At 50.5% G+C, this 15,852-nt stretch overlaps 1 protein-coding gene across 13 annotated transcripts; it reads right to left on the reverse strand.

Moving 5' to 3' along the window:
• Nucleotides 1-326: 326 nt before the first annotated feature.
• Nucleotides 327-15,694, reverse strand: pcm1 (pericentriolar material 1). Of its 13 annotated transcripts, none has more exons than XM_058086657.2 (38): nt 15,537-15,694; nt 14,628-14,737; nt 13,914-14,147; nt 13,512-13,844; nt 12,619-12,786; nt 12,130-12,249; nt 11,875-12,064; nt 11,688-11,797; nt 11,287-11,560; nt 11,068-11,218; nt 10,364-10,564; nt 10,065-10,219; nt 9,765-9,982; nt 9,363-9,511; nt 9,147-9,276; nt 8,381-8,542; nt 8,126-8,298; nt 7,390-7,575; nt 7,043-7,325; nt 6,825-6,970; nt 6,660-6,754; nt 6,092-6,266; nt 5,717-6,003; nt 5,026-5,181; nt 4,839-4,895; nt 4,505-4,677; nt 3,793-3,921; nt 3,190-3,295; nt 2,905-3,036; nt 2,740-2,834; nt 2,215-2,349; nt 1,946-2,134; nt 1,649-1,859; nt 1,344-1,571; nt 1,086-1,273; nt 905-1,000; nt 715-838; nt 327-628 (listed from the first exon to the last, which is right to left on the reverse strand). In XM_058086657.2, the coding sequence occupies exons 2-38, from the start codon at nt 14,721-14,723 to the stop codon at nt 603-605; spliced, it is 6,081 nt and encodes a 2,026-aa protein (XP_057942640.2). In that variant the 5' UTR covers nt 14,724-14,737; nt 15,537-15,694; the 3' UTR covers nt 327-602. The 13 variants fall into 13 exon arrangements, with proteins under 13 accessions (XP_057942640.2, XP_057942650.2, XP_078649827.1 ...); XM_058086667.2 differs by having other exon boundaries at nt 8,126-8,301; XM_078793701.1 differs by having other exon boundaries at nt 8,126-8,301; nt 14,595-14,737.
• Between the last annotated feature and the right edge of the window lie 158 nt (nt 15,695-15,852).

Genomic DNA, 15,852 nt, shown 5'->3' on the forward strand with positions numbered 1-15,852 from the left:
GGTATGGCATATATTCAAGAGTGTATAATATGGTGTGTATGTATGTTATGGTATGTATGCATGGTTTGTATATATGGAAGTGCGTATGTTATGTATGTTATGGTATGTGTGTATGTTACTGTATGTATGTTATGTATGTATGTGTTGTGGTATGTATATTATGTATGTATGTATGTTATGGCATGTATGGTAATGTATGCTGTGTATGTATGTATGTTATGGTATGTATACATGCAAGTGTGCATGTTATGGTATGTAGCATGTAGCACGTAGCTGGGCTAGGCTCCAGCATACCCAGCACCCATGGACGACAAAGTGTATCAACCTTGTTGAAGTCCAAACATTTTAATGAAAAGGTTTTAAGATTGCAACAAGATGGACGTGAAAGTGAAGCCTGGAGAATAAAAGCCAAGAAAGAGCAAAGGTTGTAGAAAACGTCAACAATTAGTTTCCCGTCACAGCTGGCATCCAAAAAGGGATCAAGTGAGAACGTGAGAAGAACAGGAATAACAGCAGCTAGCAGTTAACTTAGAGTGTTTTAGGACGACAGTGTTAGCTTTGGAAATAAAGTTCCAGATGAGGAGAAGATCCGATGTTTCCTTTTACTCTTCCTGGGCATCAGCGGTTCCTGCAAAACAAAAGTATCAGTAGTGGTATTACTAGGAGTAGGAGTAGTAGTAGTAGTAGTAGTAGTCTTAGCCGGATGAGACCAACCTGGTTCCTTCAGAGCCTCGTCGTTTCCCACCAGCCCCGGCAAAGACTGCGTGTTGTCGCCCAGGAGCTCCACCCGCAAGTCGTTGGTCTGCTGCTCCTCCACGATCCTCTTCTGCAGCTCCTCCTGCCACAAATCCATCATCAGGGCGGCTGTGAAGGTCAGATAGGAGCTGGCGGGGTTGGACGTTACCTCACACATGACGCTGAGCTGCAGAGGAAGGTCGTCCACTTGGACAAAGTCGTCTTCGTCCGACGTCCTCTGGCTGCTGCTGCCTGAGCCCGCCTCCTGCAACGTCATGGACGCCATCATGGACACTTTGACAGAGACCGCCATCTTCATTACGCAGGAACGCGTTCATGAAGTGGCTTACGTCCACGTTGATCATGACGGGTGAGTCCGTGTCGGGGCTGCTGGGGTTGGCCGAGTCCTTCGGGAAGCTCCTGCTGGTCTCTGGTGGAGCGGCGGCAACCGTGGGCTGGTCTTCCTCCTCTTTGCTGAGACTCTCCACCAGCGTGGGTTCGTCCTCAGTCTGATGGCTGATGGCCTCCTCAGCGGTCCCTGTGGTGAGAGGGGGGAGGGGGGGGTCAAAGACAGTAAGGAATAAAAGTCTGTGGTGAGAAGTTCTCACCGTTTGCTGAGCTCTGGTCGCTTTCCATCTCAGACGTGGCGTCCACACAGGGAACGCTCCGTCTGTCCAAAGCCACCTCACGGTCCTCCACCTGGCTTTCTGACGTGGCCTGCATGGACGTCTGGACGTCCACGGGCCCCGCTTGGAACTCCTCCGGCTCCTCCTCCTCCTCCTCGTCCTCGCCGCTGCCGTAGTTGGTCAGGGCCTGCGTCTCGGCTTTGGAAAGACCTCCAGGAAGGAAACCAGTGACGGTCAGATGGACCACCAGCTTTGGAATATTCCACTGAATTTGGACCGGGTCCTACTGATGGACAGCGGCATCCCACGACTTTCAGCCTCTTCCTCATCTTCATCATCACCGTCCCGGCATGTCAGGTGACCGGCCAAGAACATCTCCTGCTGAGAAGAATCCTGCTCTCCGTGGTCTTTATCCTGCCACACAGGGAGAGGTGAGGAAGATGGACGGACCTTGTCTTCATCGGCAGATGACGCGTTGAGCTGGACCGCCATGTTCTCCTAACGGAGCAGAAGGAGCATCACGTTCCTACATGGACACGCTCGCTCATCCTGGTTTTAGAAGCGTCCAGAAGCTTTTGACTGACCTCTAAAGGAGGCGCCTCGGCCTTCCGCTTCCTTTTCTGCTTGGCTTCCGAAGAGACGGCGATGCTGTTGTCCAAGAACTGCATGAGCCTGAAGAAGGCCAGCTCGTTGAAGAGGACGTCCGAGATCTCCACCACAAGGTCCTCACCGCAGTTCTTCAGGGTCTGGCCCATGAACATGTCCAGGGAATCCTGCAGGGCGGCCCAGAGAGAGGTCGGCTACGGGAGCGAGCCCCCGTGAGGGGGAGGGGGCGACGTGTGGGCGGTCCTACCTGCAGGATGCCCCCCAGCTGTCGGTGGAAGAAGCGAACAAACTCCTTGCTGTCGTCGTCCTGCTGGGTGAGCGCCAGAACCTTGCGGCGTAAAGACGTCAGCAGCTGCGAGGAACACACCTGGTCCATGTTGTCCTGCGTCAGGATGCACGTTTACGCTCTCAGGACTACTTCCTGCATCCTTGCCTCCTACACGTGGCTACATGCTAACCCTTAACCCTTAGATGCACAAGTGGGGCAAAATGACCCGCTCAGGTTGTTTTCTTGAAATATGAACATTTGTCATCATTTCATATTCCAGGCATTCCTAAAAAACATGTTTTAATATCATGACATTCACATTTTTAACTTACCTGATGACCTTGATTCTAGCATGGGTCATTTTTGAGCCACTTATGGTGGAGTGGAGTGTAGGGTCCGGTCACTCGTGCATCTAAGGGTTCAAAGGTCTACTGGACGACTTAAAGGAATGGCGGGTAAGCGCCATTGGTGGTTGGTCTGGCCCGCGTGTTGTGCCCAACCCACCTCGAGGAAGGGAATGACCTCCGCCATGATGGCCTTGATTTGCTGACTGAGCTGCTGGGTGTCGATCTGAGGGAAGTGCAGGTCGCCGGATGCTCCTGCCGGGTTACACGTGCACACATGAGCGTGGTGACCAATACAGATGCTGAAGTGGCGAGTCGTGCGTACCGTCCATCGCCACCTCCGCCGCCTCGACGTTTGAGAGGTCAGAGTCGCCGGCGGTGCTCACGTCCCCTTTCAGCTTGTGCTCGTATTGGCGCATCCTGGCAAAGGCTTTGTCCAAGTGGATGACCGTGTTGGCTGGGGAGATATAAATACTTTTATTCACTCGTCATTGCTAATTACTTTCAAACATAACATGTCCCCCATTGTGAATGCAGTATTCCACATTGGCCACTAGGTGTCAGCAGCTGTTGGGTGAGACTGGCACTAGGCTCCTTCACTCAAACCTACTGAGGTGGTCCTTGGCAAAGGGGTCCAGGTGGCCGGAAGACACGGTGCTGTCATTACCCCCAGACTCCGCGCCGTCCGTCTTTTTCCCGTTCTTCTCCACCGCTTCCTAAAAAACACACATTTAGGGAGTCTGAGCGGGAGGTGGAGGGGGCAGTTATTCCACGTTCCTGAAAGCGAAGTGAAGTCTAATTAGGCGCAAACGAAGGCTCCGCCAGAGGAAGACGCCGAGGCCACACTTCAAACGTGAGCTCAGACATTTCATCCGTCAATTCCTCAGCAAAGGAACTGCTCAGACTCCAATGGCCTGGCTTCCAATTAGCTCAACATAGAACAAGGGCACCGCGGCCCGGACACACACGGACAACGGAGGGTCACGGCTTACAAGATGAAACCAGCCAAGATGGGGGCAGGGAGAACCCAAAGGGAGGGTGGAGAGACGACACCAGGCAGGGAAGGATGAAAGCACAGCGAGTTTAGGAACAAACTCATCAAAGATGAATTAAGATGGAGAAGATGGGATGGAGACTGGAGGCCAAGATGGGAAAAAGTCAAGACGTTTCAAGCATTGAAATGGGGGGGGGCATGCTGGGAGTGTGCTCTTACTACATCGCTGGTGGTGGGGCTTTCGCTGGGCGTGAGCTCAGACTGAGAGCCCCCAGCCCAAGACGCTGCACCCAGGGGTGGCATCTCCTGGGAGGCACTCTTCTCAGCCAGATGCCTGCTCACCAGGTCCTGCAGGGACAGGGACGGGCTTCAGTGGCGTCCTGCCGCACACGCATCCTTCAATGTTCCTAATCTAACGTCTCAAAGAACAATGCCGTAGGCAACCCCCGACCTACTTCTGCTCCTTGGTGTCGATGTCATGCGTCTTAGTGTACTTGAACTCATCAGCACTATTAACTCATCTCATCTCAGCCTTTTTTCATAGGCGGGGTCCACCCTGGACTGGTGGCCAGCCAATCCCAGGGCACATATAGACAAACAACCATTCACACTCACATTCATACCTATGGACAATTTGGAGTGGCCAATCAAGCTAACATGTTTTGGGAATGGGGGAGGAAAGCGGAGTACCCGGAGAAAACATGCAAACTCCACACAGAAAAACTGCACCAAACATGAACTCTTCTATTGTGCAGTTGTGTCATCACCTCTTTTTGCCCCTCACACACAACCATATTTTAGATTGGTCAAATTGGTGGAATTACCGGCACTCTGTAGCCCCTCGTGGGTTACTTAGCTTCAGCAACACAGGGTGCTGTGATGGAACGATAGAGTAAAGGTAAGAGATGAGCTTGTACAGTTATACACCAACCTGCAGGGAATAGAGCGCCCTCTGCCTCAGGTAGTCTGTATTGAGCAGCTGCAGCTCGTGGAAGAGCTCGATGAGAAAGTGAGGCCGGGACTCGTTCTGGGATATCAGGGTCGCCACCTCGGAGTAAATGGTCTCCCTCAGCGCCTCAAAGAGGGAGAAGTCGCTGCTTGCATCTGAGAGTTTGGAGATGGGACAACAGATATGCTGGTACCGTGCCCGTGTTACAGCCAGGGTGTTGACAATGAAGCAGGTAGGATGTGGGATGTGTGGGATGTTCTTGGGGAGGTGAGAACCAAAAAAAAACATGATGCAGGGAGGTGCATGGTGAGTTTACCTGCTGCTTCTGTGCATGCAATTCTGTTAGAGAGGAAGGGTGTTCTCCAAGCATAAGCTGTCAGTAGGATAAATGAAGAAAAGTAAATGGCAAATGTGCAAACTAAATGTTAGGATTGTGATGAAGCACAAACTCAGTTTGAAAGTAAAAAGGGGTGATGGACAGCAAGGATAGCTTATTGTCTTACCAGAAGAGAGGTCATTGGGTTTGTTCCCAAGCTTAGCCTTGCTGTCCAGCTTCTCCTGTGTCAGTTTGTCCAGCAAATGCTGATCTTTGTGGCGGGACGAGACAGCCCTCTGCTGGTCAAAGTCGGCGATGCTGCTGAAGCTGTCGCTCTGCTGACCTGATTAAATATGTGAATATTAGGGTTTTATGCTGCAGATACCAATCTGATACGGTACATTACCAAACAGCAAAACAAATTATCAGACATTGGCATCATGTTTCTCCTGTTCTGTGGGACACACACGAGCTGCTTGATGCCATTTTGTTGCACATGTGGCCGGTCGTTGGCCACCCGAGACTTTAATGAGGGTGTAAGAGGAGTACCATCCCCTTCCCGGTGGTGCTAATGCTGTGTTTTGGTATTGTGCACTACTTGGCCACCGACATCAACTAGAATGTTGATGTACCAACTCCCCAGAGCTCATTGGTCCAAACGTTAGCACCTCCTGCAACTCTTGGATTCAGTACACCCCCCTTCCGGGTGGCGTCATTAGTTATGCAGTGAAATCGGCCAAAACTAATCCCATGGGTTGATTAGAAGTGTTTCTATGTATTTATTATGAGTGCTATTCCTGGCTGCACCCTGATATTGAGTACATGATAAGACAAAATAGTTAGTTTGCAAACAACAAAGTGGGCTGATGGCAAAATACCTTCGTTGTTTTTGCAGAGTCCTTTGCCCCTCTTGCGGCGACTCTTGGAAAGAGTCGTCTTGCTTCGTGAGGCCAAGTTGGCCTGGGCGGAGGCCTTGCGTCCGGTTTTGAAGGTCTTTGTGACAGTGGTGGGATCCGCTCGATCAGGCAAGCTGCTGATGCTCCCCTCCGAGGCCAGGCCGCACGCCACTGGAGACTGGCTGCAGCGGCGGGGCGGCGTGGGGGGTCCAGAGGGGGGTGTTTGAGGTGGATGACGCAGGACGGTGTGGTCAGGCCACACTGCAGGCCTGAAGGCATCATGTATGTACATTACATGCAGTATATTTATGTACTTGTAAAAAGCACATAATGAGCTCCAAGTACCAAAGGGCATACCGTCCGTCTGTGGCCATATTTAGAGGCGAGCGCTGCAGTGGAGGAGGGAAACTCATGTACTCTGTTTTCACGGAGGTGTTGGGGTCTAAATGCTGCTTGTGCTGGTCCGGGCTAGCATGACTTGCTGCGCTCTGAGGGAACTCGCCCATGGGGAAGAGAGGAAAGGGGTGAAATCCTGCAGGGTGACAGAGGCAAGGATATTTGCTGGGAGGTTGACTTTGATGACTTCAGTCAAGTTGTACGTTACCTTCACTGACCAACGCTCCCCTAAATCTATCTATACATCAAGGATGCTGTTCCTCACAATCACTTTTTTAGTGTCTCTTTAACAGCATGACAGCCTGGGATGGCGTTGAGGACTGTCGTGAATGTTACGTAGCTTAGCATGGCTGAAGACAAGGATGGGCGGACTGTAAATAGCATTAGCAGCGCTAGCTTGGTAGGACAGAGAACCTGCTGAACGCCTCTATAATCTATTCATGCAATCATTTATGGCTGAAGGATGGATTAGTGAAGTGGTGGTTATGCATAATGAAGTGAAAGAAACATGACCCCTTTGTCCTCTAACCTGGGGCTGCAGGGGATGAACGTTGTTGTGGCTCCTGCTGCTGCTGCTGCTGCTGCTGTTGTTGTTGTAGGAGCTCATTCAGCACCTGTTTCAGTCTAAAAGAACGTATATCTAAAAAAATCATGCAGTGGGCTGTTATTGCAAATGTTTTTTTTATATATATACCTTTGTACGTTGTTCTGCTGCCAAGCCAGCTGCGTGTAACACTGGTTAAGCTGGTGCATGACCAGGTGGACCTGCGGTGACGACATGTTGCTAGATACCATGCTGTACGGGCCCCTCATCAGGCTTTGCAGCATGTAAGACAGCATCTAGGAAAAGGAGGCAAAAGGACCCATGTTCGGTTTCTCATCCCACTTTGGTCTGAAAATCCCAAATTCCACCTGCTGGTCCTGCATCAGCGTTTGACACATGTTGGTGCTGAAGTCCAGTTGTCGCTGCAGCTGGCTGATCTGCTCCTGCCAGTGGGTGGAGCCCTCGGCGACCGAGAGATCAGAGGCCCAGCAGAGATTCTCCTGACGCCTTGTACCTGCAGGCTGGCTTGCGGACTGGTTGGAACTTCTGTGTGGCGGCGGCGGCTGCTGCTGATTGGTCTTTGCCTTGACACGAGGGGAAGGATGCGGGCCAGTTGCTTTGCAGGAAAAGGCTGGCGGAGGTTTCGGGTTGCTGACAACACGGAGATTAAAAGTCAATTATAAGGACGAAGCAAACAACGGCGCTAATAACTGACCATTCATGATTCTTCCTCTTGGTGTAGGTGGTCTGAAGCCTGCCCGGGGAGAATGTGTCGCTGTCATCCAAAGAGCTGCGTTCTGAGCTGTCATCTTCCTCCACCGTGTGCTCAGAGTGATAGTCGTCATCATCATCCTCATCCACATCCATGTTGCAGGGAGTGGAACCCCAGGTGGCCATTGTCCTGATGACACAGACAACGAGTTCATCAGACACTTTTAGCAGTTGGATAGAACGACTACTAGCGAAAATCATTCTAAAACCACAATTGTAAATGTATGCAGTGTTACACAATAATCGTGTTTTACGGTTTTACTGATTTCCCCTTGGCTGTCAACGAAGGACTCTTAACTTTTCGGTGCATGCTGTCTTGTACGACGCCCCTATCAAACTTTAACAGTCCGTCAGCTGGTGGCTAATTGTGGAAATGTTATTTATAAAGGGGTGCTTCGGAGTACATTTTGGGGGTTCCTTTGTCAGCAGGCATGATGCTGAGTTTTCAAGCATGTTTAAAAGGCTCATGGAGACCAGGGCTGGATGATTTCATGAAAAACAACCAAACTCAAATTAGATTTTTTCCCCCCACAAAAGATCTTCACTCTAGCTGTGTTTGTTTTCAGTGGAACTGACCTGGAGATCTTTTGCGGGAAAAAAATCTAATTTGAGTTTGGTTATTGGCTGTTCCAATAATAAATTTACAGAATAAATAAACCTGCAAACTGCATCATTCGTACCTTTCATCTCGACTGCCAACGGGCTGGGAGGAACTGGCTTTTTCGCCGGTCCTGCATTGGGAGTCAGCGAGGCCGCCGCGCCTCTGATTTTCAGCCATCAGGGTCTCCAGGTGCTTCCGCCGCTGCCGCAGCTCTTCCCGTAGCATCTGGTGGTGACGCATCTCCAACCAGAGCTGCTGGCAAACCCAAGTGCGGTTTTGGATTGTGAAAAACAGCCAATGCATTATCATGAGACGAGGTGTGAGTCTCTCTCACCTCGTTGTTGGTGACGGCGGCTTCCGGGGCGCTGGGCTTGAGCACGGCCGGACTAGTTTTGGGCACAGAGGAGGAGGAAGGCTGCACGACGCCCGGCGTGGAAGCTGCAGCCGGGATCTTCCACGGCAAGCCTTGCTCGCTCACTTGGCTGGACAGTGAGGACTAAAACGGGCAACATAACATTTGGAACCGAATCAGCAGAAACTCCAAGGACATTGAATCATGTATTCATGGACATGTAAGTGGAGCCTGACCGATTCATCGTTCATTCAAGGGGAATAAAGACATAGGCAGCTGTTAATTGACGATCAAAGATATTGTCAACATGTTTTGACTGTGAGAATATGTTGTTTTTAGTTAGCTATTTTTAGTTACATTATGCCATTTTCCACGTTTGCTTGGTTTTTCTTTATTTTATTTACTTGGGACACCCATGTGTGCTTCGCCAGGATGCGGTCTTGGGTATTGCTGGGTTGCATTATGGAGTGTTTTATTTATTTATTTATCAGCTTGCAGGCATGTGTTGCACGCACCCTTTCTTGCCAAGTATAGCAACCATGCAGCTGAACGCTCAACACGGATCTCTTCTATGTAAAAACAGCCACACATCACTTGTTGACGGTGGGACCACCGGGGTAGGCTGGACTGCAAGGTGTGTTTAAAGCTTCCAATAATGACCGTATTATTGCATATTCTTTTTTTTCCAGCCCCCAATATCGTTATTGGCATCTGTCTCCGATCGGTCTGGCTCCAGTTGTAAGCATACCTGCAGGTCAGGGCAGGTCAACTGGAGATCCTGGATCTTGACCTGGATTTCGCGAAGCATCCGACTCTCCTCGTGAACCTGCTTGAGCGCCTGCTTCTGCTGACGAAGCTTCTCTTTGTATATCTTCTCCCTGTTGGTGGCATACAGACGGCACAGCTAGAATATACGTCTCGACAGCTCGCCTGGTGGAGCTTTGCTTCAAACATAACGTCATACTTGGCCTTGCTGGAAAGAACGCCATCCGATGCCCTGGGATCCTGCGTGGTTGCTGTGGCCGGCGCCCCCCCCGCAAAGACTCTAGTGTTATTCTGCTGCTGGTGCAGAACTTCCTCCTCATTTGCTGTGGTGGCATCTGTGTCATCACTCTGCATACAAGGAGAAAAATGCCAGAGGGTGAAGCCAGTTGGCTCCACTTCTAAAAGTAGCAACTTCATGGCATTATTGGGACTTCTGGAGACGGACATGAGAGCATGTATCGGAAAAGTCAATGAGTAGTCAATGGAGACAGGGAAGGGGAACATGTTCTAAATGATTTTAAAACTGTGTATATTCCACAAAGAAATGCTGTTCCAAACTCCAGCGGTATGTTCTGCCAAGAAATGAAGGTATGATTCCCACCTGAACCATGGCTAGAAGCTCCTGCAGATGGCGTAGCTTCTGCTTGGCCATGTGCTGGTGAACCTCTTGAGAGAAAGCAGCGCCGTTGGTGAGGCTGCTGCTCGAGCGAGATCCTGACGCCTCTTCCTCTGGATGCCCAGCTTGTGCACACCCGTCATTATTGAGGCCGTCCTCATCCTTGACCCAGTTGTAGGGGGTGTCCCTGTTGTACTGGCATTCTTTGGCAGAGTGGAAAAGCCCCACGCTGGTTAGAAGGTAATGACTAGAACATGTGTGCGCTGTGGCGATGATGGGACATACCAATGGCTGAGGGGGCATTAAAGCTGCGGAGGTTGGCCGCTGACCGGTTGTTGATCTCGCACTTGGTGTTGAGTCTGCTGCTGGGGGCGTTGGTGGCGCTACCCGAGCCCCCGCGGCGGTTCAAGTCGCTCCAGTTCCCTCCGTCCTGTGGGTTTCTAAGCGCATTAAAAGATGAGACGGTTAAGGCTGAAATTACAACCCGCTCTCGTGGTGAAACCCGAGCACAGTGACGCGGCAAAACATCCCAGGTTTCCCGCACCACAGATACACTGATAAATGTTGTCAAGGTCAGGCCGTACCTGATGTTGGTGGGGGGCTGGCGATTCTCTTGTTCAGAGTCAAACATGGCCTCTAGCATGGAGCCGTCCTCAGTCTCCTCCTCCTCATCGTCCTCCTTCACGTTTTCATTGACCGCATCCACCATCATGTCGGAGGTCTGCTGGAAGTACTGCACCAACTCCCGAAGCTCATTCAAACGTTTGTGGACCTCCTTCAGCTTCCTGTTGGGGCACAGAATCCAAGTCATGTATGACATCAAGAGCAATTAGCATAGTAGACTTTCTGTACAAACTCATAGAACCACGTAATGCCAACTGTGTTAAGTGTTAGCATGAAAATATTAGCATTTTAACATTCATTGCTAGCATGCCAAAATTGGCAAAGCTGCATTTTAGTTATTATTTATTTTAAAATAATGACTTCTGCTTTGCTTCCATCATGTTCTATTTTGTTGTTAAACATGACTGTTCGCAAGAAACTTTTCTTTTCAATAAAGATATTTCAAAACAACACAAGGTTGCCATACTGCCAGAATGTCATACCGACCCATGCCTACCGTGGACTTACTGAGCATCACTCTCACACCACCGTCATGGTTATCAGGGGAAAAAACACTCTGATATGAACAGATATCTGGCTTCTATGCCGATATCGGACATCCCTATTTAAAATCACATCCCTCTTCCGCTGATAGAGGTCAGCGTGGGGGTTTTGGTGTGTTCACCTGAGTTTGTCCACAGGGTTGGAACTGTCATCGTGTTGTGTGAGCGACGGATGAAAAGAAGCGGCGGCTGCGGCTCCATTTGAGCAAACAGCAGACGGACAATCTGAAGATCCCCCTGTACTCAAACTCCGCTGCGCCGGGAAGCCACCGCCTGGAAAAGCGAGCACCTGCCATTGAAGCAGCCTGAAGGGTGAAGCGACGTGATCAAAACATCCTTACAGTAGTTGTTGTTGAGCGTCTGGTCTCTGAGCGAGTGCAGCTCGTGCAGGATCTTGTCCATGGTTTCCTTCTTGTCCTGGAGCTCTTGGAGGTGGCTGAGTTTCATGCTGGCAGCCGTCGGCCCCGTGTCCAGGCCATTGTGAGGACCGGAGGCCGAGTGCAGGACGGGCCTGTGTTGAGGGGGGCCGAAAGCCCGGGGAGTCCTGGACCAGCTCACTTCTCTGGAGAGGGAGAGGCTCTCTGCCTGCCGACGGTTGTCTGGGACTGAATTAGCCTAAGGTACAAAAGAGAAAAGATTGTGGACAAAATGTTTTTTTTTGTTTTTTTTAAACGGTGCAGGCCTCACAGCTAGGAGACCCGAGTTCAATGAACGAATGAAGGGACACACATTTCTGGCATACCTGGGAGTCCCGCAGTTGGTTGTTGTAACGCTGGATCAAATCATTCAACTCATCATTGAGTTCCGATGTGATGCTCAGGCCCGAGACGCTGCCGGTGGTTTCCGTGACAACTGTGGAGTTGCACACCCAGACGAGGCAGTCAGTGTGGACCAGTAGCCACACAACATAAAGGGGGAGAAATGTGCACCTGCTGCGTCCTCAATCACGGCCAGTGCGTGCTCCGCGCTGTGCTGCATGGCCAGTAGCGCCTCCTGGCGGCCCTGCAGGGCCCTCAGCTGCTCCTGCTGCTCCAGCATCTTCTTCAGCAGCTCGTGCTGCTTGCGGAAGTTCTCCAGCTCTTCCTTCTGGTCTTGCATAGTTGCTTCCGGCCAGCCGCCCTACAATATATTATACATTACAGATAACCAAAAATAACCACTTTGTACTGTATATCCAGGCCTACCACTGCATTCGAAGCGTCTGAAGTTCTCACATCAGCGTTCAGTGAGGTGCTCTCTACCAAAGACCCGGAGCCCACTGCAGAGTCCTGGGTCCTAACGTCGTCGTCCTCGTTCTCCCGAGCCTATCACATCAGTAAAGAGGACAACCGATGATCCGAGACATCCCTGAATGCACCAGGGACTACACTGCCTGTCCCTATTTTATCAGGAGATGAGGCGTGACCGACGGTTAGCGTGTTCAAGACACAATAGACCGTCAGGCATCAATAGCACATGTGGGAGCCATGTTTACAATCTTATATTACAGTAGATCCCCGCTTTTCACGGGGGTTCTGTTCCCATGGCCTAAATGCATCGTCTGCAGGAAAAACATTTTGGAGGAGTAATTTTTTGACCAAAAATTTGCGGGCTAGTGAATGTGGGTGGGGGGGGGGTCCACTGTACTGATTTAGTGAACACCAACAGACCAAGGTAAAGATACAATGACTCACCAGCATCTTCTTAAGGAAGCGCAAGTAGGACTTCTCCTGCTCCTTGAGGTGCTCGATGAGATGAGAAAGGCGCTCCACGTTGGCGGGAACATCGTTCTTCTCCACCAGGTCGCGCATGGAGCTGGCCTTGCTGATGTACTCGCGAACCTGCACCAGCTTGCTCACCAACTGTGTGGCCGGCCACGAGAAACAGGGGGGCGGTGAGGAAGGTCGACAAGCGCAGGACAAAGGTAAGCGGCGACGTGTGGAAACGACGGCTGAGACCAGAAGAGGCGAGACGGGCGAGAGCGAGGACAGAAACGGAGACTGTGCACAAATCTCACCCGGCAACCGGGGGAAGCGTATTTATAAAGTGGCCTAAATACAGGCCACATGCAACCTACTTCTGAGTGCCTTCGGGAATGAAGTTATTTTCAGGGTGAACACTTGAAGGTGCAGCCTGTCGAGTTATTTGTTAAAATCTGTATCCAGTATTGGGATAACGATTGGTGATCGGGCCAGAACATTATGGGTGCACCCCTACGGTAGTGGATCCAATGTGGCATGAGAGCGATGGATGAGGTGAAAAGGCTACACTTTACACAGCAAATTACAGAAAGCATCCAATGCAGTCAGACCACATGTTCAGGTGTTGTCCAAAGTGGAGTGTTATTTCGCCAACAGTGATTAACGTCCGTGTGACAGGAATGTGAGCCGCAGGTAAGAGGTGACAAAAATACATTACTACCAATTTAATTTAAACTATGTTACACTCTTCTGCACGCTGTGTGCGCATGCCAGCGGCCCCGCCTCCTCCCGCCAAGACGATGCTCCGTTTCAGAAAGTACATCTTCACAGAATCAGATCAGTATTATCAAGTGAGATATTGAAAATAGTGTGTGAGAGAAATTTACCAGGCCAATTTCAATGCCGGCTTCCCCTCCCTCAAAGTCAGCAAGTGCAACCGGAGCCCTCTCGATGCCGCCACACATGAGCCTCGCTGGTATTTCCTTGGCAGGTGTGGCGGCGGGGTTAACCGCATCCCTCGCCGCCGGGCTCGCTTTCTTACTTTCCTTGGGGACGGCCGTAGTGGGTGGGGTGGCCGAGGAGGCGGGTGGGGGCGGCTCCTTGCTCTTGTTGGTGTTGACGTGCAGCGGCAGGAAGTTGTAGGGCTTCTTCCTCTCCGCCGCCAGCTGTCGCTGGTTGTTGGCGGCGGTGACGCGGCCCTGGGAGTCGCTCCCGATGCTCTGAAAGGAAAGAACCCAATATCCACTTAGAATGTGTCATCTGGCTAGCGGTGAACCTGTGCTTTCTACCTCATCCAAATCAGAGAAATTGATCCTCTGATGGATCTTGTCGAGTTCCGCCTGGTCTGGCACAGACCACTGGGCGGCATATTTCATTTGCAGGGGTCTGCGGCGCCCGCTCCAAGGGGTGGAGTCGGGCGAAATGTCATTGGTCAGGCGGCTTTCCACCACAGCAGCCGGCAGCTTCTTTTTGTTCTTCTCAGAGGATCGGTTGGCCTTCTTCTGCTGCTGTGCACCCCAAGCCTGAACAAACACGTTATGAAATGGAGAGTGTAGGAGCTGGGTGCAACAATAAACGTGCCTCTTGTCTTTTTTCCACAGGAATCGTGACACGCTCTCTTACATTAAAGGGGTAAAACACTACACGATGTAAACACACTCATCCAGCCTGAGACACACACAGCTGCACCAGCATGCTCTGCTACACTAAGCTAACCCCGCTAGCAACATCTGCTTTAACGTATCAAATACTTAAGGAGTCAGACAGCGTCCATTCAAGTTGCCGTCAGAATTCCCCTTTCACAAAAGGCACCATTCCCCACTTTTGAAGGTAGAATATAGCCAAGGAAGAGGCTGCATAAAAATTGCATTTTCCAAGTACAAGTGCATACCCGACTTGGATGAGTTGACGGCCAGACTTCTATGTAAAAAGGAGCTAAAGAAGAATAAATATGCTGTATGTCTACCTACATTGGTTTTGCCCCTGTGATCAGCGTCTTTTACCATGTTGTTGAGTCTGTCCTCCAGACTGGCGTTGCTTGCAGTCCAGTTGTGCAACTCGTCCGCGCTGTCGTCCAAAGGAGTGCCTCCGGTTGCCATGTTACCCGGGTAGTCTGCTTCAAAAACAAAACAAACATGGCAGTCACGACACACGCACACAAACATTACTCAACACGTTCGTCTACATTCTTTTTTTACCAGTGGGGTTCTTCCTGCTGCCTGTTGAAACTTTGACTGCAAGTACAAAGTTGAGCTACATCGTACTCAGTTCGCAGTCAAAACTCTCTTGTGCCAAGTGAGCATTAATTCCATTAATTATAGTGAGGCGGCGTCCAAACGCACAACGTTCGTCATTCGTCGTCACAAACCGATACACGAAAACACCTTACATCGTACTGCCTTGCCGAACATAAACTATCAGAGTGGCTACGAGCGTTCAACTTCAAAGTTCAAAAGCCCCCCCGCCCCAATTCGGATTAGCTAGCTAGTGTTGGAAGGGTTTCCATCCAAGCCCCACCGCACCGGTTAGCGTAGCATGCTAGCGAGCTGGGATGTCAACAAACTTGGGTGGAATCTTGACTTTCCTCGTTGTGTTTTGTTCGCACCAGTTCACACGGAAGTCTCCACGGCAACCAAGCCAGTCCGGCCATGTCGTTAGCTATCTTCAGTTTTCGCGTTAATCAACAGTAAATGGGCACATTTGAGGCGGGAACCTAGCTAACGCTAGCTAGCATCTTGTCATTAGCCTACTCGCATCACGTAACAAGTGACTGGGAGCAGCCTCGTACTTCATTTGGCGAAAATAAAACATACGACCGAACAAAACACGCGAGCTAGCGAGTCACACGCGCGAGCAAATATTTGCAACGATTAAATCGCCTATAACTCACTTGAAATGAAATTAATAATCACCGTAGCTTCTGTTGTCCTGTTAAAAACACTCAGGGACGTCTCGCTGAATCCATGTGATAAAATAAGGTGTTAGTGGCGAAATCCGGCAGGCTTCCCTTCCACCACAATCACTCTTAGTGGGCTCGTGCTGTAACCACCGCCAACCTGCAGGGGGCAGTAAATCAACGGTACAGTCGAGCCCATAAGAAAACACCTAATCAAATTACGTTATCAACAAGTGTGTGGATGTATTATTATAAAGCATATATATTAATATATAAGTAATAATTACCTATTGGTGGCAAACGTCGTTTCCACGCAGTCCTCCTGCCGACCA

Source organism: Doryrhamphus excisus, linkage group LG9 (assembly GCF_037039965.1).
Source record: "Doryrhamphus excisus strain RoL-2023G ecotype Guam linkage group LG9, RoL_Dexc_Guam_v1.1, whole genome shotgun sequence".
Classification (NCBI taxonomy): domain Eukaryota; kingdom Metazoa; phylum Chordata; class Actinopteri; order Syngnathiformes; family Syngnathidae; genus Doryrhamphus; species Doryrhamphus excisus.

Bases quoted from the DNA above. Each gene is read 5' to 3' on its own strand.
- pcm1 (XM_078793701.1), bottom strand. From the start codon at position 14,723: ATGGCAACCGGAGGCACTCCTTTGGACGACAGCGCGGACGAGTTGCAC. The intron at 12,065-12,129 runs GTAGGCCTGGAT...AATATATTGTAG, and splicing joins CAGACGCTTCGAATGCAGTG to GGCGGCTGGCCGGAAGCAAC. The intron at 8,543-9,146 runs GTATGCTTACAA...TGCCCGTTTTAG, and splicing joins TGACCTGCCCTGACCTGCAG to TCCTCACTGTCCAGCCAAGT.